General features: G+C 39.2%; 1 protein-coding gene across 2 annotated transcripts in view; it reads right to left on the bottom strand.

Annotated features, from left to right (window-relative positions):
- TBK1 (TANK binding kinase 1) overlaps positions 1-24,174 on the bottom strand; it is a 32,321-nt gene extending 8,147 nt beyond the window's left edge. The window contains exons 1-13 of one of the 2 annotated variants that reach the window (XM_062567597.1): positions 24,150-24,174; positions 20,820-20,938; positions 19,286-19,426; positions 18,284-18,413; positions 17,546-17,727; positions 16,727-16,887; positions 15,362-15,472; positions 13,235-13,414; positions 11,563-11,759; positions 9,360-9,418; positions 7,557-7,648; positions 7,013-7,114; positions 138-216 (exon numbers count right to left, since the gene is read on the bottom strand). In XM_062567597.1, coding sequence (XP_062423581.1) covers positions 138-216; positions 7,013-7,114; positions 7,557-7,648; positions 9,360-9,418; positions 11,563-11,759; positions 13,235-13,414; positions 15,362-15,472; positions 16,727-16,887; positions 17,546-17,727; positions 18,284-18,413; positions 19,286-19,426; positions 20,820-20,906 — 1,521 coding nt within the window. In that variant the 5' untranslated portion in view covers positions 20,907-20,938; positions 24,150-24,174. Of the gene's footprint in view, positions 1-137; positions 217-7,012; positions 7,115-7,556; positions 7,649-9,359; positions 9,419-11,562; positions 11,760-13,234; positions 13,415-15,361; positions 15,473-16,726; positions 16,888-17,545; positions 17,728-18,283; positions 18,414-19,285; positions 19,427-20,819; positions 20,939-24,012; positions 24,058-24,149 lie in introns of those variants that run through there. The other variant, XM_062567596.1, reaches the window with a different exon arrangement.
- Positions 24,175-24,875: the final 701 nt, after the last annotated feature.

The raw sequence follows: 24,875 nt of genomic DNA, 5'->3' as shown, positions 1-24,875 counted from the left end.
CTGGGATTTTAACAACATCTGGCAGTCTAGAAATAACTATGACAGTTCAAAATCCTCATTACCTGTCTGACTCTGAATTTGGATTTTTCTCTAGAAAAAAAATTTTAGGAATGATACTGGTTTTGTAAGATACATACGCGCAGTAGTTTCCCATGTATCTCTGAAATTTCATCCACTTCTGATGTTTCCAGGTTGATCTGCATTAAATTCTCACATCTGACCACAGAAAAACACATAGCACGATAATAAGAGAATAAACGAGCACTGTGAATACATTCCAAATATTATTTGAATCTAAAGATTAACATAACTACCACTCTTTTTTTACATGAAACACAGTATTTATCCACCAACCATGAAAGACAAACAACCTCAGAGGCCATAAATAACACAGGAATTATTTTAGTTTTAAAAGTCTTTGAATTTTTTCATACACTTGAAATGTTTAAAAAAAGGCTTTAAACTTCAATTCCTAATTTCTTTATTCTGCTCTCATTACTTTTATTCTTCAGGCAAATAATTTCTCATCAAGTAATTTTTAAAAGATTACCAAATAAAAATTACTTAAAACAGCCAATGTCAACACACCAGAACTAATGATAGAATCATACAATACAGGACTCTTTCGAGGCCCTGTAATTGGAATGAGTACACTTTAAATCCTTTAACGATGATCCACTGGAGGGCAAGTCTGGTGCCAGCAGCCACGGTAATTCCAGCTCCAATAGCGTATAGTAAAGTCGCTGCAGTTAAAAAGCTTGTAGTTGGATCTTGGGATCGAGCTGGCAGTCTGCCGTGAGGTGAGCTACCGCCCGTCCCAGCCCCTGTCTCTCGGCGCCCCCTCAGTGCTCTTAACTGAGTGTCCCACGGGGCCCAAAGCGTTTACTTTGAAAAAATTAGTGTGTTCAAAGCAGGCTGGCCGCCGGAATACTCCAGCTAGGAGTAATGGAACAGGACTCCGGTTCTATTTTGTTGGTTTTCGGAAACGGGGCCATGATTAAGAGGGACGGCTGGGGGCATTCGTATTGTGCCACTAGAGGTGAAATTCTTGGACCGGCGCAAGATGAACTAAAGCGAAAGCATTTGCCAAGAATGTTTTCATTAATCAAGAACAAAAGTCGGAGGTTCGAAGACGATCAGATACCGTCATAGTTCTGACCATAAACGATGCCGACTCGCGATCTGGTGGCGTTATTCCCATAACCCGCTGGGCAGCTCCTGGGAAACCCAAGCCTCTGGGTTCCAGGGGGGAGTATGGTTGCAAAGCTGAAACTTAAAGGAACTGACGGAAGGGCACCACCAGGTGTGCAGCCTGTGTCTTAATTTGATTCAACACAGGAAGCCTCACCCAGCCCGGACACGGACCAGATTGACAGATTGAGAGCTCTTTCTCGATTCCGTGGGTGGTGATGCATAACTGTTCTTAGTTGGTAGAGCAATTTGTCTGGTTAATTCCGATAATGAGAACCAATATTTTAGTGCCATGAGGTGCTTTTCTTTGGAAACTATTGGAAAGATTGAGCTACCAAAACCTTACAGGTTGGACTATTAGCACTCCCTGTTCATACTTAAAATTTCCATATGACTGTAATTCAAGTGCTAAACAGATCAACGGGGAGATTTTTAATGCTGAGTCTCAGGCAGATTTTTTTTTTAACATCATTAAGACAGCTCAGCTATTTTCAAAATGATACATTCTTTGCTCAAGCTGAATACTCAGTTTACTTTTCCACATAAAAGGTCTGAATTCTCATGCTGTGAAGCACAGCCTAGAAAAGGGATAGCTTTTCCAGAGGACATGCACCCTTTGCTAACTTCTGGAAAGTCTTCTAAAGTTAAATAAACTGAAAAACCTGCCTGTTCGTAAAAGGCACATGCCAATATGTAAGAAGCAAATTTCTATCTATGAGTCCTACTCCAGTCCACAAGTGAATGTAATTTTTCTTCAAAATTGCTGCTCTGAATCACAGAACAACCAAGGTTGGAAAGAACATTTAGAGATCATCTAGTCTAACCCACCAGCTCAAGCAGCCTCAGCTACAGCAGGCTGCCCAGTACCTTGTCCAGACAGCTTCTGAGTATCTCCAAGGATGGAGACTCCACAACCTTTCTGGGCAACCTGTTCAAGTGCTCAGTCAACCTCAGTAAAAGCTTTTCCTCATGTTCAGCTAGAACTTCCTGTGCTTCAGTCTGTGCCTATTGCCTCTTGTCCTGTCGCTGGATACCACCAAAAAGAATCCGATCCCATCCTCTTTACGCCCTCTCTTCAAATATTTATACACATTGATAAAATCTTCTCTCACTCTTCTGCAACAAGGAAGGTTAAGGCCCATGTGGAATCAAATCTGGCAAGGGATGTCAAGGACAACAAGAAGGGCTTCTTCAAATACATCATTAGCAAGATGACGACTAGGGAGAATGTAGGCCTGCTGCTGAATGGGGTGGGAGCCCTGGGGGGGGGGAAAGGATACAGAGAAGGCAGAGTTACTGAATGCCTTCCTTGCTTCAGTCTTTACTGCTAAGACTGTCCCTCAGGAATCCTAGAGCCTGGAGATGAGAGATAAAGTCTAGAGAAACAAAAGACTTTCCCTTGGTTGAGAAAGATCGGCTTAGAGATCTTTCAGGTGAACCTGACATCCACAAATCCATGGGCCGTGATGGGATACACCCACGGGTACTGAGGAAGCTGGCGGGTGTTGTTGCCAGGCCGCTCTCCATCATCTTTGAAAGGTCCTGGAGAACTGGAGAGGCACCTGAGGACTGGAAGAAAGCCAATGTCACTCCAGTCTTCAAAAAAGGCAAGAAGGACGACCCAGGAAAGTAGAGGCTGGTCAGCCTCACCTCCATCCCTGGAAAGGTGATGGAACAGCTCATTCTAGATGTCATCTCCAGACATATGGAGGAAAAGAAGGTGATCAGGAGTAGTCAGCATGGATTCACCAAGGGGAAATCCTGCTTAACCAGTCCGATAGCCTTCTAGGATGGAACGACTGGCTGGGTAGATGAGGGGAGAGCACTGGACGTTGTCTACCTTGATGTCAGCAAGGCTTTTGTCTCCCACAGCACCCTCTCAGGCAAGCTCAGGAGGTGCAGGCTAGATGAGTGGACAGTGAAGTGGATTGAGAACTGGCTGAAGTTGTGAGGGCTGTGTTCAGTAGGTTGTGATCAGTGGCACAGAGTCTAGTTGGAGGCCTGTAGCTAGTGGCATCCCCCAGGGCTCAGTACTAGGTCCCATCCTGTTCAACTGCTTCATCAGTGACCTGGTTGAGGGGACAGAGTGCCTCCTCAGCAAGTCTGATGATGCTACCAAGCTGGGAGGAGTGGCCGATACACCTGAGGGCTGTGCTGCCCTTCAGAGAGACCTGGACAGGCTGGAGAGTTGGGTGGAGAGGAACGTCATGAGGTTTAACAAGGGCAAGTGGAGAGTCCTGCACCTAGGGAGAAATAACTCCATGCACCAGTACAGGCTGGGGACTGACCTTGTGGAGAGCAGCTCTGCAGAGAAGGACCTGGGAGTGCTGGTGGATGACAAGTTGACCATGAGCCAGCAATGTGCCCTTGTGGCCAAGAAAGCCAATGGTATCCTGTAGTATATTAGGAAGAGTGTTGCCAGCAGGTCAAGGGAGGTGATCTTGCTGCTCTACTCAGCCCTGGGGAGGCCTTGAGTTCTGTGTTCAGTTCTGGGCTCCCCAGTACAAGAAAGACACGGAGCTATTGGGGAGAGTCCAGCGTAGGGCTACGAAGATGATCAGAGGGCTGGAGGAAAGCCTGTGAGAGCTGGTCCTTTTTAGCCTGGAGAAGAGAAGACTAAGAGGGGATCTTACCAATGTCTACAAATATCTTAAAGGGGGAGTGTCAAGGGGATGGGACTGGCCTCTTTTCAGTGGTGCCAAGTGACTGGACAAGAGGCAATGGGCACAAACTGAACCACAGGAAGTTCCACCTGAATGTGAGGAAAAACTTCTTTATTGTGAGAGTGAGAGAGCACGGGTTTCCCGGAGAGGATGTGGAGTCTTCTTCTCTGGAGATATTCAAGACCCACCTGGATGTGATCCTGTCTAACGTGCTCTAGCTGACCTTGCTTGAGCAGCGGTGTTGGACTAGATGATCTCCAGAGATCCCTTCCAACCTCAACCATTCTATGTGATTCTCTTCTTCAGGCTGAATAGGTGTAGTTCACTCAGTCTTTCCTCATACGAAAGATACTCCAGTCTCTTAATCACCGAAGTGGCCCTTTGCTGGACCTGCTCCAGTAGATCTGTCTCTCTCATACTGAGTAGCCAAGAACTAGATCTAGCACTGAGAGCTGTGGCCTCACCAGGACTGAGTAGAGTGGCAGGATCATCTCCCCTGACCTGCTGGCAATGCTGTTCCTAATGCACCTCAGGATACCATTGGCCTTCTTGGATACAAGGGCACATTGATGGCTCATGGTCATCTTGTCCACCAAGACTTCCAGGTCCTTCTCTGCAGAGCTGCCCTCCAGCAGGTATACATCCAGCCTGTACTGGTGCATGACATTATTCCTTCCCTTTATTGAACTTCATGAGGTAAAGGAGATGCTATTGAATGCACTGGAGTTGCAAACTAATGTTGAAATCTAAGAGGCCTTTTTCTGCTCAGTCCTTGCAGAATGACAGGAGGAGTCATCTGAACCAAATACAGATTGAACAAGAACCACGTCAGTCAACTAGCATAATTGTAATTTGGTAATTTGTAACTAGGCTGTCCAGGTATACTGTTGTCTAGCTAGTTACCAGCTTTGTTGGTTTCACTGATGATGTTTTTCTTAAAGGAAGTATCCTCAAGCCCAGATGTGTCAAGAGTTGTTATGCATGTGCTTGACATGGATGCAGCAACTCTGATAAATCCTTGGTATCTCCAATTACCACCTACAAGCTGTTCAATTTGCACATACATAGGAGCTCCAATATGGCTTAGATCTGTTGGAGCTGTTCTACATGTGTGCGTTAATCATCTTACAGGCATCTAGATTTTCATACAAGTCTAGAAGCAAGTTTAGAGAATCCTGTGACACAGACTTAAAGGAAAAAAGGAAACAATTACCCATAGAAGAATTCTATGAATTATAAAGATTGTATTAGAGTATCTAAGAACAAAAGTAACCTAAAGAAGGAGCTGAACAAAGACACTGTGAGGACACCTGAAAAGCTGCTGGGAAAGGTGAGTGACTGAGAACTGAATATTTAGTGGGACTGGCAGAGATGAAAATAAAAAATGTGGAGAGAGGAAATATGAAACTTAGATGGAGAATTTGGTTCAATTCCATCTCCTGCAGATAGCATTTGATTGACAGAATCAGAGCAGAAGAGTTTGCCTACTAGAAAAATACTTGCTTCCAGAGCTTGCAATGGATGACAAGAGAAACATGCATCACCATTCTTCTGTGGCCTTGAAACTCAGAAGTTGTCTCTTATGCTACAAGATAGTAATTCATTAGTTACCCTTAGCATAAATTTCATTATTGTTAAAGGAAGTGCTCTGAAAAACTTCCTACTATATAGGTCTAAGTAAGTCCATATGGGCAACTGCATGATTCTGCAAGGCAGACCCCTGTAATTTGAATTAACAAGAACAGACAAATATAATTTAAAAGTCACAGGGAGGATGAAGGAGGACTTTTGTGCAGTTTACTTTTGGCATCCTTATGCACATGTGCTGTGACAGTCAGAAAGAGGTTCACATGCTATTTTTGCCAAAGGATCCATGTGATAGAGTTCTACCTGATTCGTTAAAGACGAAAAAGGACTGCAATAAAAGCAAGAATAACATTGTAAGACAGCGGAAGGCTAGGCAAGTCGTTTAAACCAGGATTTCCAGATTATAAAAGTTATGTCTTTTATTTTACAAATGCTTGACATAGAATCAGTTTCTAATTTGCTAAAGCAAGCACTCATTGCTACAACTAAGGGTAACGGAAACTGTGTTTAAACACATAAAATAGCATATAACAAAACAGTCTGAAAAATCATGGCCTAAGCATCTCCATTTGACATCAAAAGTATCAGTAGATATTTCTGAAGTTTATTTTTATGCGCTTATGTTCACAAGTTGTACAGTGGGAACAGTATCTCAGAAAGATCCTTATCTCACAGAGCTAGGTCTAATAAACACTGATGAGGATAATTACTTGTTGAAGCACTGTTTAGTAAGGAATACTGAAGAAAAGCCAGTGAAGAAACTACTAGTTCTGTTTTCAGAGTAAAAGTCTGAACAGTTTGCAGCAAATAAGCTGTTTGCTAATCAACAGAGGAAAGAAGGAAAAATGCTCCACAACTTTCCATTGAATATATCCTTAATAAGGAAGAGTTGACATGGGAGGAAAAAAAAAAAAAAAAAAAAAAAAGCTTTGCAAACATACAGGCAGAGACTAGTCTCAACATACACGTGTAACAACTAAATAGTGTTATAACAGCAACCCTATTTTTTTCTCTATGTTTTTGTCTTTACAGTCTTCACAACTGAATTGATCTCTTAATGAATTTGATCTCTTAATGCAAATGTACAGAAATATTTTACAGCTGTTATATCTCCTATATGAACGTTAAAATTCCTTCCATGGAAAAAGTGCTAAGGTCTTAAAACTGTGAAAGTAGTAGTATTTAAATTCATTCTTAATAAATGCACACAAGCAAACTAAGGGGCAAAAGCACTATTTTAAGGAAAGCTACTAGATTCTTTGTCCAGACTTTACTATAGCTCCTAAAGTCAACAACAGCAAATGAGCTGTGTCAGAGAGGAAAAAAGAAAAAGAACACACACTACCCAATAATAATTTCTACTTCTCACTAAGTAAAGGAGCAAAATTAATGTTCAAATTTGAGAAAACTGATTACTAGAGCTGGTGCTTAAGTCACTAACATTACAAATCCATTCCAATTCCAATTTAATTTTCATATGGAAAAAAATCTGTAAATAAACATAACTAAAAATACAGTTGACACAGAAGACAAAGAAAAATCAGTGCATTCAGAGTAGCACTTCTACTCACATTTTCTCAGCTCGCTCAATGTTTCTGCTGCAGAAATCCAGTTTGATGACAACCTCTGTCTTTCTATGAAATATTTCATTGTAATCGTCCTTGATTATTTCCCTAGAAAAGTGAAGCACTAATGTATAACAAAAATTCAACTGCCCTCTTACTAGCAATCAGTAATACAATAATATATCTACAGTTACAACTGCTAGTAGGAATTACTATCATTTAAAAATACATTAGCAATACTGTCATACAAGACTATCTTGTGCAAGCCACTCAAGTTATCCCTGCACATTACTGAAGATTATACTTAAATTAACCACAGGAGAAAGTGAAATTGCAAATGCCTAAAACTTCTTATCAAGCAAAAAGATCTTTGCTTCCTCGGTGTCAGGAAAAAAAAAAAAAAAAGGGAAAAATTTCAAGACTACTCATTTAAAGAGAAAAGGAAGACCTCCTAATGTACTGGAAGATAACAGAATTACATATTGACAACCAAGACATATTTCAATTAAAACAATACATCATGCTCACTGAAACTCAGTCAACTGCTTACGTTAGCCATCGTATTCCTTTTCGCATCAGTTCCTGGTAAAGTAGCAAAGAACTGGCAACTCTACAGGCATAACATACGATACCTGTTACTGCCTAGTGGAAAAAATAAGCAACATTAGTACTAATATAGTAAGAACAATTGTTCCAAGTAAATTAATCACAACAAAGCAACATACATTAATAAAAGAAAAAGCAACATGAAGATGGTAGTATAAAATGCATAACTGCCCAAATATTAGTGGGGAGATGACCAAACACTCATTATGGAGGCAGAGTTAGACATGGTAATGCGTTTTGCCAGTTATGCTGGAATATAAGATAGGAATGAAAATAAGTCTCTTATGAACAAGAATGACTCCACTTACTCTTGGGTTTACTTTAATTTTCTGGAAAGTCACAAGTACATTTGTTCAGTAGTTCAGGTATTAAATACACATGTTAAAAGAAACTCATAAAAATGATAAAAGGATCTAAAGGATCTAAATCCTATGGCTAGGGCCTCTCTTCACTCACCTAATTCCATTTTCAGGCTTGCTGTTTTAATTCATAAATTGTAATTTAAAGTATTTTAAGTAACTAGTATCAACTGACAACTTTCTATTTAATAATTTGAAAGACTTCTAGCTTTCAGAAAAACATACTACACTATAGTATACTACAGACATACTATAAATGATTGTCACAAAGCCAACTAGTAATGCACAATCAGTTGTTTTAGAATAATTACAAAAGAAATGAAACCACTACTTTTCTCCCCTAAAGATTCTCAACAGCTGCAAGAGTGTGTTGAATTGAAAATCTACTCTCCTGCAGAGTCCTAGAGATTCCTCTCTGACGAGAGAAAAAATGTTATTGATCTCACTTTAAGTTTTTCACACCATCTCAGGTGAACACAAATCAGTTATGAATCTGGCTAACTTCAGGACTCCAGGAAAGCTACTCCTTTCCTCACATTACTGCATTACATAGTAACAAAGCACTGTGTCTTTAGAAGACTGATTTTTAAAAATCAGGAGAGAAATAATCTTTCCACTGTATGGATTTCTCAGCAGACAACATTTAATGCTTTTTTCAGAAGTACATATGGCTAAAGTTAACGTTGGTCTAGATCGTAATTCCTAAAAAAATTAAGTCAGTCATTTTCATGAAGACAAGCTCTTTCAAATGGATAAAAAGTTAAAATTACAGAATTAAATATACCTAACATGGAGAACACTTAGCTTACTGAAAAATGTATTTAGAATGATTTAACTTCAGTTATTTGTAATTTTTATGGAACAATAGATTATGAAAGATCATTAGTTAATTGACTTTGCTCTAAAATATTAATCTCCCTTTAGTTAGAAAGTTAAGTTTCTTTTAAAACTGATGGCACTACTAAGAACACATTCTTTTCCAACGGAAGCAAATGTATTAATATAGATATTAACTCAGACAACTCTCTCCTCAATTGTAATGGAAATTTTGTTTAAATAATGACTCGTGGAAGCAGTTCTTAGTTCTTTATTGTGATTGATTTACAAAGCAAACAATGAAATAAAGTTGGAGAATTATATATTTTTGTACAAAATAGTATCACATTTAAGCAGTTAAGTAAATATTCTGTAAATAAAACCGGGTTTTAGAAAAATTTACTTTTGGAGTACTTGTTAACAAATAGTAATATATACATCTCTGTCAATCAGAATCCTCACTAGCATATTAAAAACAGTTTTATTAGCACTGTTCATCTGAAAATTAAGTAGTTTTCATTTCAGTATCGTTATCTGAGATGGCTGTACAAAATAAAATGATAATAACTCACTTTAGCCATACTGGCATCCCCATCCAAGTCATAACGTTGGTGTACTTTAGGAAGTAAGACTGAAATATAAAACAAATATGTCTGTATTTTCTTATTTTCAGTCTGAATGGTCTTAATAAAATAATAAATACATCAGTATATATGTTAGAAATACTTATCAGATCTCATGAACACAACTGAATCAGAAGCCAGGAACGTAAAAAACATCTCATTTTATTCTACTGCCTAGAATACCTCTATATGAGGTCACCCAGCTCAGTACATTGTCCTCCACAGCAGCCAGCAGCAGAGGCTTAGGGAGGCATACAATAACAGCAAAGGGAAATTCCTTGACAGATTTTTCCAGCTTCCTACAATTTGTCACTCAGAACTTCCTGAGATTCGGTCAAATTTGTGCTTAACAAAACCCTTTGTAGATTTTTTTTGTTTTCCCCTTCCATGAACGCAAGCTTTCCAAACCCATCAAAACCTTTAACACACACATCCTATAGCAAAATCTGCAGTTTAAGTACGCTTTGTATAACAAAGTATCTCATCTTGACTGTTTTGAACCTGTATGACAACTGAATTTGATATTTAATGGTTCTTTTATTAGAAGAGAAAGTAAGCAACCCTTATGCAGCCTCAACATGCTGCTCAGACATCTACGAAATTAGATATCTACAGTGCTACTCCTCTGCATCTCCATCCTCCCCATCATCTCTTTCTTGGCTGAAAATATTTAGTCTGTTTAATCAGTTCTTTCAACATCCTTATTGCTTTTCTAGGAACATATTTTAATTCTTCTATATCCCATTTGAGAGAAGTGGGAAGAGGATATAGAACTGACCAGAAACTCAAAGTGAAGGCACACTGTAACTGCATGCAGGAGCATTACAATGCTTTCTTTCTCGCTCACTGTCCATTCCTAGCTTTGCATTTGCCATTTCAACTGCCACCAAGCATTGAGCGGATGTCTCCAGAGAACTACCCATTAGAACTCCAAGGTCTTTTCCTGAGTGGCGAGGCAGAGCAATATTAGTGCAGAGCCCTCAGGAAGTTCAAATTGTTTCCCCTCCCCATCCTGCTTGTTTTTTTTTACTGCTAGGTCCGGGCATGCTTATCTAATCTGTTACTGCCAAACCTTTTAACACCATGTGGTCCCCCCACAAACCTCCACAGCCTGCCTTTGTCTTAACTACACTAAATAATTTTGTATCTTCAGCAAAACTGTCTCACTTCCTTTCTCCAGATCACTTTTGAATATGCTGCACAGCATAGATTTCTGCAGGGCTCTGCTAATGATCTCCCACTATGGAGAAAGCCATTTATTTACATCCTTCAGCCCTAAGTTTGTCCTCATGGCACAAACTGTCTTCCCTCTTATTTCATGGCTGTTTAGTTTCACTAAGACTCTTGGGGGCAGAACCTCACTGAATATCTTTAGAAAACCCTAGGAGCCAGTATCAAATGGATCTCCCTTGATCACATGCTCATTGACTCTTCTAGAGAGTTCTGAAAGGATAGAAAATCCATTTGCACACTGCACATCTACTCACACTCCTTTAGCACCTCTGGGTGAGTGCCAGCTGGCCCTAGCAGTCACTAGGTAGGACATACTGACAAAAGCAACACTGCTCCCTCAACTTGAGGCACACCCTCCAGCTCATTTTTTATAAAGGGCTCCAGCACAGGGGCTTCTCTATACCTTTCTGTGATGAGTGCAAGTGCAAATGCAAAAACTTATTTTTTTTTCTCCTAGGGCATTATCTTCTTTAAACAAAGGTAAGTTGCCAGCACCTCCTCTGTTAACAGAAAGACTGATTACATTCAACAGAAATAAAAACATACAAAGCAAAACTTGAATTTCCACTTAGCGAGAAGCAGAACCACAGAACTAGCTCTGAATGACGTTCTACAAAGCTCCTCTCAACTCATTAAGAATGGCATGCTTCAGAAATCTCAGAACTCCATAGGCACCTCTATATCTTAACATGAAAACACTCACATTCATAGCACTTGCAACGTTACAGGCAGCCGCTATTATTGTAAAAATATGCTGGATGCTCAGCATTTTTTAAAAATTGAACTGCTTAGAGTCAAATGCAACAGAAATTTTTTTGAAACACTACGTCTAAGACATACCAGACGCAAAACTGAGACTGAACCACCAGAACGATTTACAAAGGATAGCTCTAAGGAGGAAGAAATGACTTCTACATACCTTCTTCGTAGATTAATCCAACAATGTTCACAGCCTCCCTGCTTACTACAATGACAGGATTCTCCTCAGTAGTTCTGGGGAAGTGTTGTGCCAATCTGCCAGGCTCTAGTGTTAAACGTCGACCTTCAAATATCAGTTCTTGATTCTGAGATGGTATTTTTGTCTGTTTGTAGACCAACTCATGAAATATAGCAGCTCTATAATACAAACAATATATTCAGTACTACTAAATTCACTAAAATACAATAGCTTACCAACTCATAACTTTTTATTATTTAAATAAACACCTCTCATTTCTGTTGAATTTATAAATCAAATGCTGTATGTCTAAAAACAACTCTTAAAAGAACAAACAAAAAAGCAGTACTGCCTAAGGCTACAGCTTGCTCTGTTAAGAAATAAAAGGCTATTTCCTGCCAAATATCAAACTCCCCTCTACCTCTTGTTTTCCACTAAAGCACATTTTTGTAAATGTCTATGTAAACAAACCTGCTTTGACTTGATGTCTGAAGCTCAGTACAAAGAGGAAACAGTAAATGAGAGAAAGGAAGCACAATTCAGTTTTCTCAAAAATACCCATTTCTTAAAAAGAGAGGTTGGTCTCTCCAAGAAAAAAAGTCCAGTATTTTACACATGAAAGCACACACCCAAAATTCAACCCAGATGCTAACAGGTGGCCAGATTACCTCCTAGAACAGCAGTGATTAGGAAGACCAAAGACACTGGTATTCTATTTCCCATAGGCAATGGATACAAGCTATAGAAAATTATAATTAAAAAAGAAGAAAAATCCTCACACAAACACAATAACAGAAGGGACTAGTTTGTCTCCAAAGCAGTACTAATATATTGTCACTCTGAATATAGCAGCTTGCATTTAAATAATAATAAAGATAAATAACAAAAAAAAAAAAGAAAGTAAAGTTCAAAAAGCAATCAGAGATACAAACAGGATTTATTTGCAAAAATAGTGCTCAAGCTCTCTCAAAATACAAATCTCAGAATGGAAAAGAGTAACTGGAAAAGGGCAGCACTGTATCTACAATATTTGATGCAATAATTGTATCTGCTCTCATATTAGAGAATAATACATGCTTTGTATTATCTGTCATAACATAGAGAAAAGGCATGTATTTTTATACCAAACTATAAACAAGACTTCACAGCTTTTAACATTAGCACTTGATGACCATAAAACAAAACCCATATAACTCAGGATTCTAAACATGCCATCTACAACCTATCTTGGAAATCCTTTAAGACTTTTATGCCTGACACAGATGATGTGCATGTTTTATATTTTTGGTGACAAGATAAGCAAAAGGGTTTTGAACACACTCTTTGTAAAACCTTCTTGGAAATAAATGTATTTAATAGCAGCACATATGAACCTGGGCTGGGTTGATAAAACTCAAGCACTGTTAACACATCAAGGATTAATGTGTCCTGTCACTGATTAAGACTAAGATGAGTTGATCCTGCTGTCAATTATTTTAATTAGAAATATTTTATTATCAACATACTTATATGCACAGTGAATACAGCCCATTACAACTTACACTTAGATAAATGTTAAGGAAAAGCTAGTGAATTTGTAACATTGGTGATTTTGGGTCACAGTACTGTTTGACAGAACAAGAAAAGAAAATAAAAATACGGAGACCATACTTACGTATTATAGCTGTGAATATAAATTTTGTGCAAGGTCATCTGCTGTAGTGAAAAGATGTGGATTGTTATTCGGTGCAGTATGTCACTTGTCTCTGCAAAGAACTGGTCAAATCCCCAGCATTTTTCCTGGTCTGCTTCAAGAATATTTGCAAGGACAGGTGTGAGCAATACTTGCAGACCCCTAGAGTACACCAGGAAGAGACATGACAGCTTGGATCTTCTCATGTTGTGACCAATTGCAGTATTTCATTTGACTTCTCTCATGAATGCAAGTCTATCTTTTATAGCTTGAACAACACTCCAGCTCTTTTTCCCCCCTCTGCTGAATGACAAAATGTCCATACTTTATCTATTTCCTTTTTAGGTCCGACTACCACATATTTCTTCTTTGCTATATAACAAATATTCACAGAATTTGGAAAAAATGGCAAGCAATTTAAAAAACTTACATTACAGAGCTAGGGTCACCAATCGGTTACCCAGCTCACTCTACACACCTATCAGAGTTAATCCCTTTGGAGGATGTTACTATCATTTATAGTTTGCCAGCTGAGCTGCTTGTGTGAGCACGCTATGTTGCTTTCAATTCAAATAAACTGGTTAGCAGAGACTTATTATTTAAATTGTTAACATTAATGGAACTCATCTTGATAAAGATGGAGTTAAATGCATGCAGCTCAACTGGCAGATCAAGGGAGACTACCACGACATCTGGGAACAGGGAACAGACAAACAGCTAAACAGCTAAACAGCAAAGAATGCACAATATCATCACACAGTCATCACCATTCTAGGAGAAACATCATTTTAAGTTTCTTGTGTTTATACTTCTGAACTGGATTGCTGGATCCTACTCCTGCACCATCACAGAAAACTACTTCATCTAAAATTTTAACAATACGTAAACATACCAAACTTGAATCCAGCCAGTAAAAACTAGTAACATTTTGAAGAGAATGCCAGTGGCTTAGAAACATACTGATGGCCCCATTATAGGTGAGTGGATGGCAGACTCGTAACTCATTTTAGTACCTAACTCATAGCAAAAAATATTGATTAAATGCTGCTTGAAAATATTACTATAAGCAGACATGCAATTAAAAATTTACTTTTTTAATTGATTCTTTATTGTACACTATAAGCACAGAAAATAACTAAGCAGTATCATGACAAATATTTATAAATTTCAAGTTCTGTATTGCAAGAGCTTATATAGGCTTCCACTTTATATCACTTTATATTATGGATCCAAGTATTTGGCTTTCAGGAAAGTTTGTTTTTACAGTCTGTTCATAGAACACTTTTTCTCTCCTTTCTCTATGAAACGGAATAATAGCTCTGATAAGCACTTAGCAAGGTACTTAAGAATATCTGTAAATTTAAGTACTTAAGCAGTCTCAGATAAGTGAGTTATAAGAGGTTTTTTTAAGATAACATTGTCATCACATTCTTCATGTTATGACTGCTAAGGAAATCTGTTAAAAGGGACAATCATCCTTAACATACTGAGGGCTGGATTACATCGGTTGGTATGTACATTTCAGTTTTCTCTTTGCACATAGCTTCCCATTAGATACATCAGCAAGAACTATTCTTCATGCTTAAATAGTTTGCATGGCTCCTCCTACTGAGTATTATGAAATATTAAGCCAAAATATCAATAAATGAGATAAAATTTTCAAAGACACTATGTGACTATGTTAAATGCACTCAAGTGAACTGTCTTCTGGAAAAAATGCAAGTCTCTCTGAACTAACTTTTCTTATTTAATTCCTACTGCCTGATCTTTGGAACGTCTGAAGTCATACTCTTGCAAGAAAGAAGAATACTCCTTTCTGAGGGTAGGTGGAAATTGGGGTGGAGAAGAAACAATAATAATCTTTCTTCTACTCATACCACTTCAGATTCTTAGGTGCTTATTTGTAAATTAGCAGTCATAAAACTATATGGATATTTTGGAAGAAAAAACATTTGATAGCTGAGTGATATACTCCATAGATCTACTAAAATGTTAAGGGCAAACAACTGCAGCACACAGACCTCTGTTCCTAAGTCCTGATACTGAGAAAATAACATGAGAAGCTCATTCAAGCAGCATTGCAACACTTGATGAAAGGTTCAAACTTACTTTGAAAGACTACAAGAAATGGGCATCTCCCAGCTCCACTCAATTGGTCCATTTTCTGCTTTTTGTATTCCAGAAATAGCTCCAGAAGGCTTTCCAGTAATTATTTTATACCTGTAATGTATTACAAAAATAATATAATCTTCAATTACTGCCTCCAATATATAGGTCGAGGAAACTAATCCTCATAAAGGGAATCAGTAACAGATACTGAACATAGTATATAATAGTATACTATGTATACATAGTATGTAAGTTTTTTCCACAAGTATTAATCAAAGTCAGATTTCTAAAGCAGTTCAATTTAGGCATTTACCCACAAATTTCTAGTATGTTCCATGACAAGTGATGATATTTAGCTACAAAAAGAGTCACTTGGAAAGGTGATCAAAGGAAAGAATATTACCTAGGATTTGAGATGTTATTTTAACTTGAAAACATCCAGCAATTTAGACAAAATTTGGTATTTGTCTAAGTTTGTACTAAACAGGCTAGTATTTCTCAGATTTTTCATGAAATGAATCAAGAGCTATAGGCATTTTCCAACAGAAAATTTCAATTGTGTTCCTCTTTTCAGAGGATGAGTTCCATACAAAACATAATCCAGTTCCTTGCTTCTCCATCAGGCAGATAAGACAGTAACAAGAATACCTGTGAGAGAACCACAGGATGGGCAGTTCCTTAAAATAAGAAAATCAGAGTCAGCTATGACAAAGATTACCAATATAAAAGGAGTTACTGGCAAATTAAAAGTTCCTAAACACCATCTAACTAGCTTTATTTTTAAATAAAATAAGGAAAAGAACAAAATAAAACTATATTATGATGAGACGGGAATGGAATCTGCCTAGAACATCACAGACATTCATCTGTTTCACATTCAGGATCTATCTCTCATCTTCAACCACAGTAGCTGATTGCATGAAATATTAAGTAAAAATGTAATTCTGCTATTAATAAAACATCAGTTTCATGGGTAGTGCAGGCATTACAAGACTTTCTGAAAGGTCAATCATTCAAAGGACAACTAAAATTTGCAGCATTGAAAAAACACATTTCAGAATACAGCAATTTACTCCAAATATCCAAGTTATAAATGCCTCAGGGCAACAGACGAGGCTGGTGCAATGGTGAAGGAAAGATGTGTGGAAAATTATCAATATTTTCAGTGACCTCTGACATTTAATTCTTAATGTTCCACATAAAGTAAATTTGCTACAGAAGAATGTTAAAGAATATCGTATCTTAAATATTTCCACTATTATTCTACTGTGCACTGTATGCACATAGGAAGTATTCTTGATAAAATACTTTCATGGACTGTCTTGATTTATGAATAGATGAAAATTCTCCTTCTAAATTACCTACATCACTTCCTTGTTTCTACGAGGTCCTTCAAAAGGTCGGAAAGGCAAACTCCCTGTTGCAGCATGGTAAAAGGTCACCCCTATGCTCCATAGATCAACTGTTGCTCCGTATTTTTTTTGATGCTCTTTCCTCAAAACTGCTCGCTCATACATATCTGGATGCTAAAAATAATAATAAAAAAATCAGATATGAAAAACTTAAATTGGCTTATAAACAGTACAAAAAACAAAAATCCAATTTAACTCGCCATTCTAAACATCTACTTCTTTAATCAAAAAGTGAAGTTAGCCTGTATGATAGAATTTAAGTTTTCACAATACAAATTATTCCAATGGACTATCACAAAAGTGCTCACCAGGTATACGATAGCCCCCTTTATTAAGGTTTCCCAAACTTACTAAATTTTTTGCTAAAAATAGACTAGTGGAATAAAACAACACTAAAGAAGAGAAGGCCAGTAATCCTCCAGATGATTTTGAAACAACAGAACTAAAATTGCCAGAGGTCCACAGCAGAAGAGAGTATCAGTTAGGATATTAAGTATGAGAAGGCATTTTTAGAGAATAGAAGCAAGAAATTTATGCCTAAAATACTTGCATTGATGCTTCTCAGCCTCACTCAAGGTGAAAAAGGTGGAAAGTTATAAAAACAATTGTAATATGAATGTCTGAATATTAATTCCCAACAGTCTGAACTTCACCTATTCAACTTTCATCACAAAAGACCCCAGGCTCACACATGACTTCAACAGAAAGTAAAATCATAGAATCACAGAACTGGTAAGGTTGGAAGGGACCTCTGGAGATCATATGGGCTTACTAAATACTCTTCTGTGCCATAGAGAGAAACAAATTGTTCATCATCTTCCAGTTCTCTTGCAGCACCAAAGTCTGTCAGTTTGTAAACAGACTGACCATCTTCACCTATAACACGCATTATATTGCCTGGTTTGATGTCACGGTGCACTATTCCATTCTCCCGGAGATGATTCATCCCAGCCACTGCCATAAAAAGCAATACAGAATTAAATGTATGCATATAGACACACTGCACAAGCACTGAAATGTAACTAAGACGACATATGTGATTACTTCCTCTTGGGGAAAGGAGAAAGTGAAGTGACACTAGATTAACAACACGAGCAGAGACTATGCTATGCATCTTTGCCTTTTCTTCTTTCCAATAGCTAAATAACAGTATTTTTTGCTCTCAGAAATATCTTTCCCATAAAGTAATGGAGTAAGTTTTTATAACAGCAGGCAGACATGGGCAAATCTCATTATTTCTATAATTATGAGACGAACAATCACAAGAGAACAGTTCAATGCATAACAATTTTGAAATAGAAAAAAGAATTTAACCAGTATTTTAAGCAAAAATGGCTTCTTAATGCAGTCACTACACCAATAGGAATAAAAGATGTGACAGTGTATGAGCGTATCACTTGCTAAATTAGTTGACAGTCAAATTCCTTGTCTCCTGTTATTTTAAAATAAATAAAATTAGCATGAGTTTATTTTAATCCAAAAATTAGACTAAAATGCAAAGTCTACATACCCACATCTCTCAAAACAATTAAGAACTCAGACTCTGGCAAACCAAAGGCATTAGATGGCTCTTCTAAAACAGTATATAAACTTCCACACGGACAAAATTCCATAACTAGTACTTTATTTCTAGTAGTTGTCTGGAAAATGATAAAAAAAAAAAAAAAAAAAGTTTGTGAATAACATAAAAACAGTATCAAAAATCATGTATAGCCACAGGAGTTTATTTTCAACAGTTAAAAAAAAATCAGTAGCTAAAGAAGACCTACAGACTGGAACTTGTAAGGAAGTACAAGTCAATTTTCTGGTTGTTCCATTTATTCTAACTTCAGGGAAAAAAATAAGAAAGTTTCCAACTCTAGGTCCTTACAGAGCAAGTAACAGTGAAAAAACAAGAAACTGTAGCAGGGAAGACCAGAGGGCAACAATTCTCCTTCTTTCCTCTTACTTTACCATCTCTGCATCTGGTCATTTCATCTGATCAGTCTCCATTTGAGAACTATTACTGTAATTCATACCTAGATAAAATTCTACATGCACTATGCCATTATTTGAATTGGTTACAAAGCAAAGTCAAAAAATTGTTAGGATTACTGAAATACCTCCAGTTTTCAAGTGTTTACTGTACTCGAACGATATTCATCTTGCTCACCATCTGTCTTAGCAGACGTATTCATATTCAGCATATTACATATTCACATATAAAAACAACTTAAAAATCCTAAATCTAGATAAAGCTTAGGAGACTAGCTTCTTGAGCTAGCTCTGAAGAATCAGAACTTGTGGCTAAATACTGAAAGCCAGTATATTATTTCAAAAAAAGGGGGAGGAACTCATTTATGGAAATTATATGTAAACATAATTTATTTTATTATTATTATATATTAATTATATGTAAAATTATATGTAAAATTTTAAATGTGCTTTATCCTTTATAACTGAGGCTATAAGCAAAATGAACAGCCACTGTGTTTACTGCCATACATCTGAGACCATATCAACATTTTATTACCTCTTCTTCAATAGCAAACAGTTTGACAATATTTTTATGATTCAGTTTCTTCAGTACTTCAAACTCTCGCATCTGAACATCCACAGGACGAAGGAAGCTTATACTGTTAAATACTTTGACGGCATATAAATCCCCAGTTTTCTGTTTGAAAAAATATTCAAGTTGTTAATAAAACAGAAGTTTGAGATTGTAAATGTACACATACCCATTATCCAAGTGTTTTGAGATGTGTGCATCAGCATAACATTGGAATTAGAAATACTTCAAAATAGTATTTTGTGCCAAGTTGGAAATTAAGATGCTAATAAAAAAAACCTGTATGTTTGTATTGGTCTAGCTTAAAACAGACTAGAAGTAAGGAGATTAACAAAAGGGAAACTCTAGATAAACCACAAAATCTAAGTGTTCTTTAAAAAAGAACAGCTAGCATAACAAAGGCCATACATTTCAGAATGACCACAAAAATCAGATGAAAAAGAAACAAATTTTCAGCAAGAGACAAGCCACTTGTACAAATTGGAGAGACAGATAGCTACAACAATTAAGAATTTTGACCTGCTCAATTTAAGATACATCTTTACCTGAACACTACTTTTTTTCCCCTTTATTGTTCTGTTTATGCTGATAAATCTATATATATATATATATATTAAATGAAGGCAGTGTCAAGCACTGCATACCACTCATGCAAAACTCTGAATAGAAGAAACAGGTACACAAACACATTCAAATGTACCTAGTAAGTGTCAGGAGCACAGCTAAGAGTTTAATCAGGAGACCAAAGTTCTTGCCTGAGACTAAGCCTCAACTCTTTCGTGCACCTACCGCACCAGTTTAGTGTGCAACTCCTGTCCATTTTATAGCAATACACTGTGCCCACACTAGGAATGAGTTTACATTAGCAGCCTTGCGTGCAATAGATTTTTTTTAAGGACAAAACTTTCCTGCATTCACACTAGGCTTGCTCTACAGCATACTTATGTACATTACTGGTGCTCAAGCACTGTTTTCCTCCCATTGACACCAAGCTGCAAGTTGTCTTATCAGAGCAGCAAGGGCGATGAGAAGTGCAATTATGAAACTTTAACAAGCTTTTACTGGGGAATCACTGTGTTCAAATTCACTTGGCCGGAGAGGCACACCACTGGTTAGCTATTGCTTCGCGTTTCTCTATAGAGATAAATGTGGGAAGTAAAGAACATACCATGGAATAAAGCTCAGGATTTTATTTCTGTTTAAATTATTAAGCAAGGAATATTTTTTTTGCATAAAACTGAAAAAATTAGGAATGAAGAATTAATTTTAGCTATTAATAAAGGCTAATAATACATACTGTAAACAGACAGAAATAACTGTACACAACTCCAGTTCATTGGATGAATATATTAACAATTAAAAACTACCTGTGAGTAGTTATAAAAACACATTGGCCTTAGACCCAGCTCTTGAACAGTTTTTCATGATTCCATGATGCTACTAACATGTCAAAACGTTTAATTTTACATGCTACTCAGATTAGTAATTCCTGACAAACCTTGTGTCGTCCACGAAAAACATTTGCAGTAGCTCCTTGTCCTAGAATGTCAGACAAGAGCCACAGGTAATTTGAAGTGCTCTGCATCTTTGCTCTGGATTAGACAGTTTATTCTTGACCTTAAAAATAAAAGGTTAAATATATCAAACTATAATTTATTAAAATACATGAAGGAGACTTTTTAAATTAGGAAAACTGAAATATAGCTCCAAAAACACAGTGAAGAAATTAAGAACAAATAAGCAGAGGAATAAGAAATAAAATAAAGAACGAAAAAGCAAGCTCAACATTAATAGAAGTTAAAACTAACATCTTTAACAACTTATCTCAGCATTTGAGGTCTTTATTCCCCAAACCTTGTTTGAAAAAATCAGCTGGAAAAGTGAAAGCCTTACAATCATTGTTCTATTGTAAATATGTCTTTAAATGATATAGTAATGAAAATTATACGAAAACCTGAAAATCACGTGCACAATTTCTTAAGATGAGCAAGACTTCCATCACTGAATTCCATGATTCAGTACACATGACAAAAAAACACACAACATAAGAGATGGTGGCAGGTAAGTATATCTTTAAGATCAATTTGGCTCTGGAAAATAACTAAATAATAGAAGATACAGACTTGTACCTCAGCACAAACGCGGAAGAACTAGACTGAGTTCTTACAAAAAGCTAGTATTACACGAGTTAGGTAGGTAGTCACAAGTATCTTCAACTTGTTAGAACCATCAATCACCATGGGAGGAAATTAAAGGACATTTCTCCCTCATTTCTAAATCCTGCTCTGTGACAGCCTGTGCTAATGCTGGTCACTGAAGGAATTAACAGGAAACAGCTAACTGGTATCAAAAAAGAAAGTAAATAAAAAAGCCTTTCCAGTAACTACTGAAAGAAATATGAAATCATTTCCTGTGCATATTTATTACCAGAAGGCAGTCGGTACTTTTGAATAACTCGCTGGCTAATAAACCAAACCTAAGCAGATGTCTCTCTCAACATTTACCACAGGAAAGCAGCAGAAGTTGTGCTCCGACCTCGAAGCACTAGCAAGCCATCACGCTCTGAGGCTCCAACCTCTCAGCATTTCTATCGTATCCATGCAACACAGCAAAGAGGCAGAAATTTTCACCTGATTTCAACTGAACACATTTCTATTTGTAAAACGATTTCTGATGTTATACTTTCATTTAGCTACTTCCTCACTATGAGGGATGTGCAGTTTCTCATAAACCTGTCCCAAAACATCCCAGCAATTACAGGTAACATACAGAAAGCACAGACACGACACAAAGACTTGACATTAGTCTGAAATAAAATTCAGGATGATGCAGCAACTTTTTTTTAATGCTTCTCTCAGTGTATGTTCTTAATGCCTAGACAAGGGAAGAAAGATTCTACCTCAAATTGAACAAGAGACAGCAATTCTTAAACGGATTCACTGGGGAGCTGCAAGCAGCTAGCTTGTCACACGCTGACATCTTTTCAAGCCGTTTAAATGCATTAAAAGAACTAAAAAGTATAGCTGTTAAAAAAAAAAAAAAACTCTCACACACAAAAAAGCTCCTTACATTACTCAGTTAACTCTGCTAAGTTATGAAATAACAAAACTTCTCCCAACTGGCAATTACTATAGATGCCAAAGAACTGTATGATACGGACACAGAGGATAAGGAAGACATTTGCAAGGAAATTTAATATATAGCCCCCTCTGAAAATCACTTGAAAAATGGTGTCTTGAGTAAAATAATAATAAAAAATCGTTTTCATAATTAAAACTCCTAATTGTAACACACCAGCTGGCATATTGCAAGTAAATACCTGTTTTGTCACCTAGTTAGATGCAACATTCATCACCTTATAGCAAGGCTCAGAAACACAATAAATCCTTTCTAAGAAGGCAGCAAGTGTAAAGAAGGATCAAGTAAAGACGGAGTTTCTTTTCCAATGTCAATTAAAATCCTAAAAACTTCAGTAGTCAATCAGAAGCAAAATCATCATGTTGCCCAAAGAGACAGATGTCATAGCTTACACACAAGATCAACTCTCTTTCTCCACCCTCTTGCTTTCAAATTAAATCTGCATCAGGATCAATGTGAAAAAAACAAGACAAGTTTTTGACAGAAAATAAAGTCATCTTGCAGTATCACACTTCATCATCAAACTATTACTTTTATAATAATAACAAAGTCACAGCCTTCAATTTAAAGATATAGTCTCCCTCAGCTTTGAGGAAGTCTCCTTCATCTTCAAATTATTAAAAAAATATTTAATAACTTCCATAATGTATTAGAAATGTTTACTTCTGTTTTTTTCTCTTTCCCCCTTCTGGATTCACAATATCTTTCCCCCCTTAGACTAATTCAGAATGGCTCTTTCTAAACACTCAGCATTTGTTGACATGGTTTCTTTCCATGTCTCCCATTATCTTCCTAAACCCACTCACTCACTACGAGTTTCATATTCAAAGGAAAAAAAGAAAATCACTGACTGTATGACTGGTGCTGTTAATACATCTAATATTGAACTTTTTATTGCTTCGCGCCTCACTATTGCAAGATCAGTCAGAAGCTCCACACCGGGATCTAAAGGTCACGGACTCCTGTCGTTTGATTTACTCTTCTCCATGACTCATTAGTATTTCGAGGGTTTCGGGACAGCTTTTCCTTTCAATATTTCCCCGCTTCTGGTGACACCTGCTCAGCAGGGGGGACTATAACAGAAAGCGGCCTGGCCGCTAACCTGACTTTTTATTTATTTTTTCCCCAAAACTCCTAATGCTTTAAGGCAGAAGGAGCACTGGCTGCTTCTAACTAAAGCTGCAAAGCAGAGGTTCACTAGGCAAGCAGGCACGGCCACTAACTTAAAACGAGGGGTATTTCCGCCAGCAGGCGAGGTGCGCTGGCAGCCGCCGGGAAGCTGCTGCGGTCTCCGGTAAAGGCGGCACCGGCCGCAGAGGATGCGGCAAACACGAGCGGTTGGTACTTCCCGGCACCCCCTCTCCAGCCGCTAGGAAGGAAGAAGTTTCCGGCCCCCCAAGTCCCCGCTCTGTTCGCCGGGCCCCTCCTCCGACGCTCCCCCCCTCCCCCGAGAGCCGGCCCGCAGCTACCGAAACACCCCGCGACCCTGCCCGCAGCGCAGCGCCGCCGCCCCCCGCCCGGGCAGGCCGCTGCCCAGCCGCGGCGCCGGAAACCTGCGGGGAGCCACGACGTGCCGCCGAGCCGCAGCCCCCCCAGCGGTGGCTCCTCGCCTCCCCGTCCCCCCCGGCCGCCGCCGCCGCGGGAGAGGCAGCGCCCCCCACGCCGCCCCCGGCCCCGCCGCCCCACGCACCGGCCTCCTCGCGCCCCGCCCGCCCGCCGCTTCCGGCTTCCTGAGGCGGCGCCGGCGCAGGCGCGGACACGGCGTGTGGGGCGGGAAGCGGCCGCGCTGCCGCCGCCGCCGCCTCAGGGCCGCCGCGTGGGGCGGGAAGCGGCCGCGCCGCCGCCGCCGCCACCGCCTCAGGGCCGCCGCGTGGGGCGGGAAGCGGCCGCCGCCGCCGCCACCGCCGCCTCAGGGCCGCCGCGTGGGGCGGGAAGCGGCCGCGCTGCCGCCTCAGGGCCGCCGCGTGGGGCGGGAAGAGGCCGCGCCGCCGCCGCCGCCACCGCCTCAGGGCCGCCGCGTGGGGCGGGAAGCGGCCGCCGCCGCCACCGCCGCCTCAGGGCCGCCGCGTGGGGCGGGAAGCGGCCGCGCTGCCGCCTCAGGGCCGCCGCGTGGGGCGGGAAGCGGCCGCGCCGCCGCCGCCTCAGGGCCGCCGCGTGGGGCGGGAAGCGGCCGCGCCGCCGCCGCCGCCGCCTCAGGGCCGCCGCGTGGGGCGGGAAGCGGCCGCGCCGCCGCCTCAGGGCCGCCGCGTGGGGCGGGAAGCGGCGGCAGGGCCGCACCGCGGCGCTCCCTGACAGAGCTTCGCGGCCCCTGCGGCGCTGCGCATCCGGCTGCTTGGATCGTTTCGCTTTCCGTTTGGTATCGTCGTCTGCCTGAAGCTTAGAAACCTGGCCTTTTTTTTTGGCGCAATTGATGTGT

The sequence above is a fragment of the Rhea pennata genome, chromosome 1 (genome assembly GCF_028389875.1).
Source record: "Rhea pennata isolate bPtePen1 chromosome 1, bPtePen1.pri, whole genome shotgun sequence".
NCBI lineage: Eukaryota > Metazoa > Chordata > Aves > Rheiformes > Rheidae > Rhea > Rhea pennata.
This window is presented reverse-complemented; position numbering and strand designations above follow the sequence as displayed.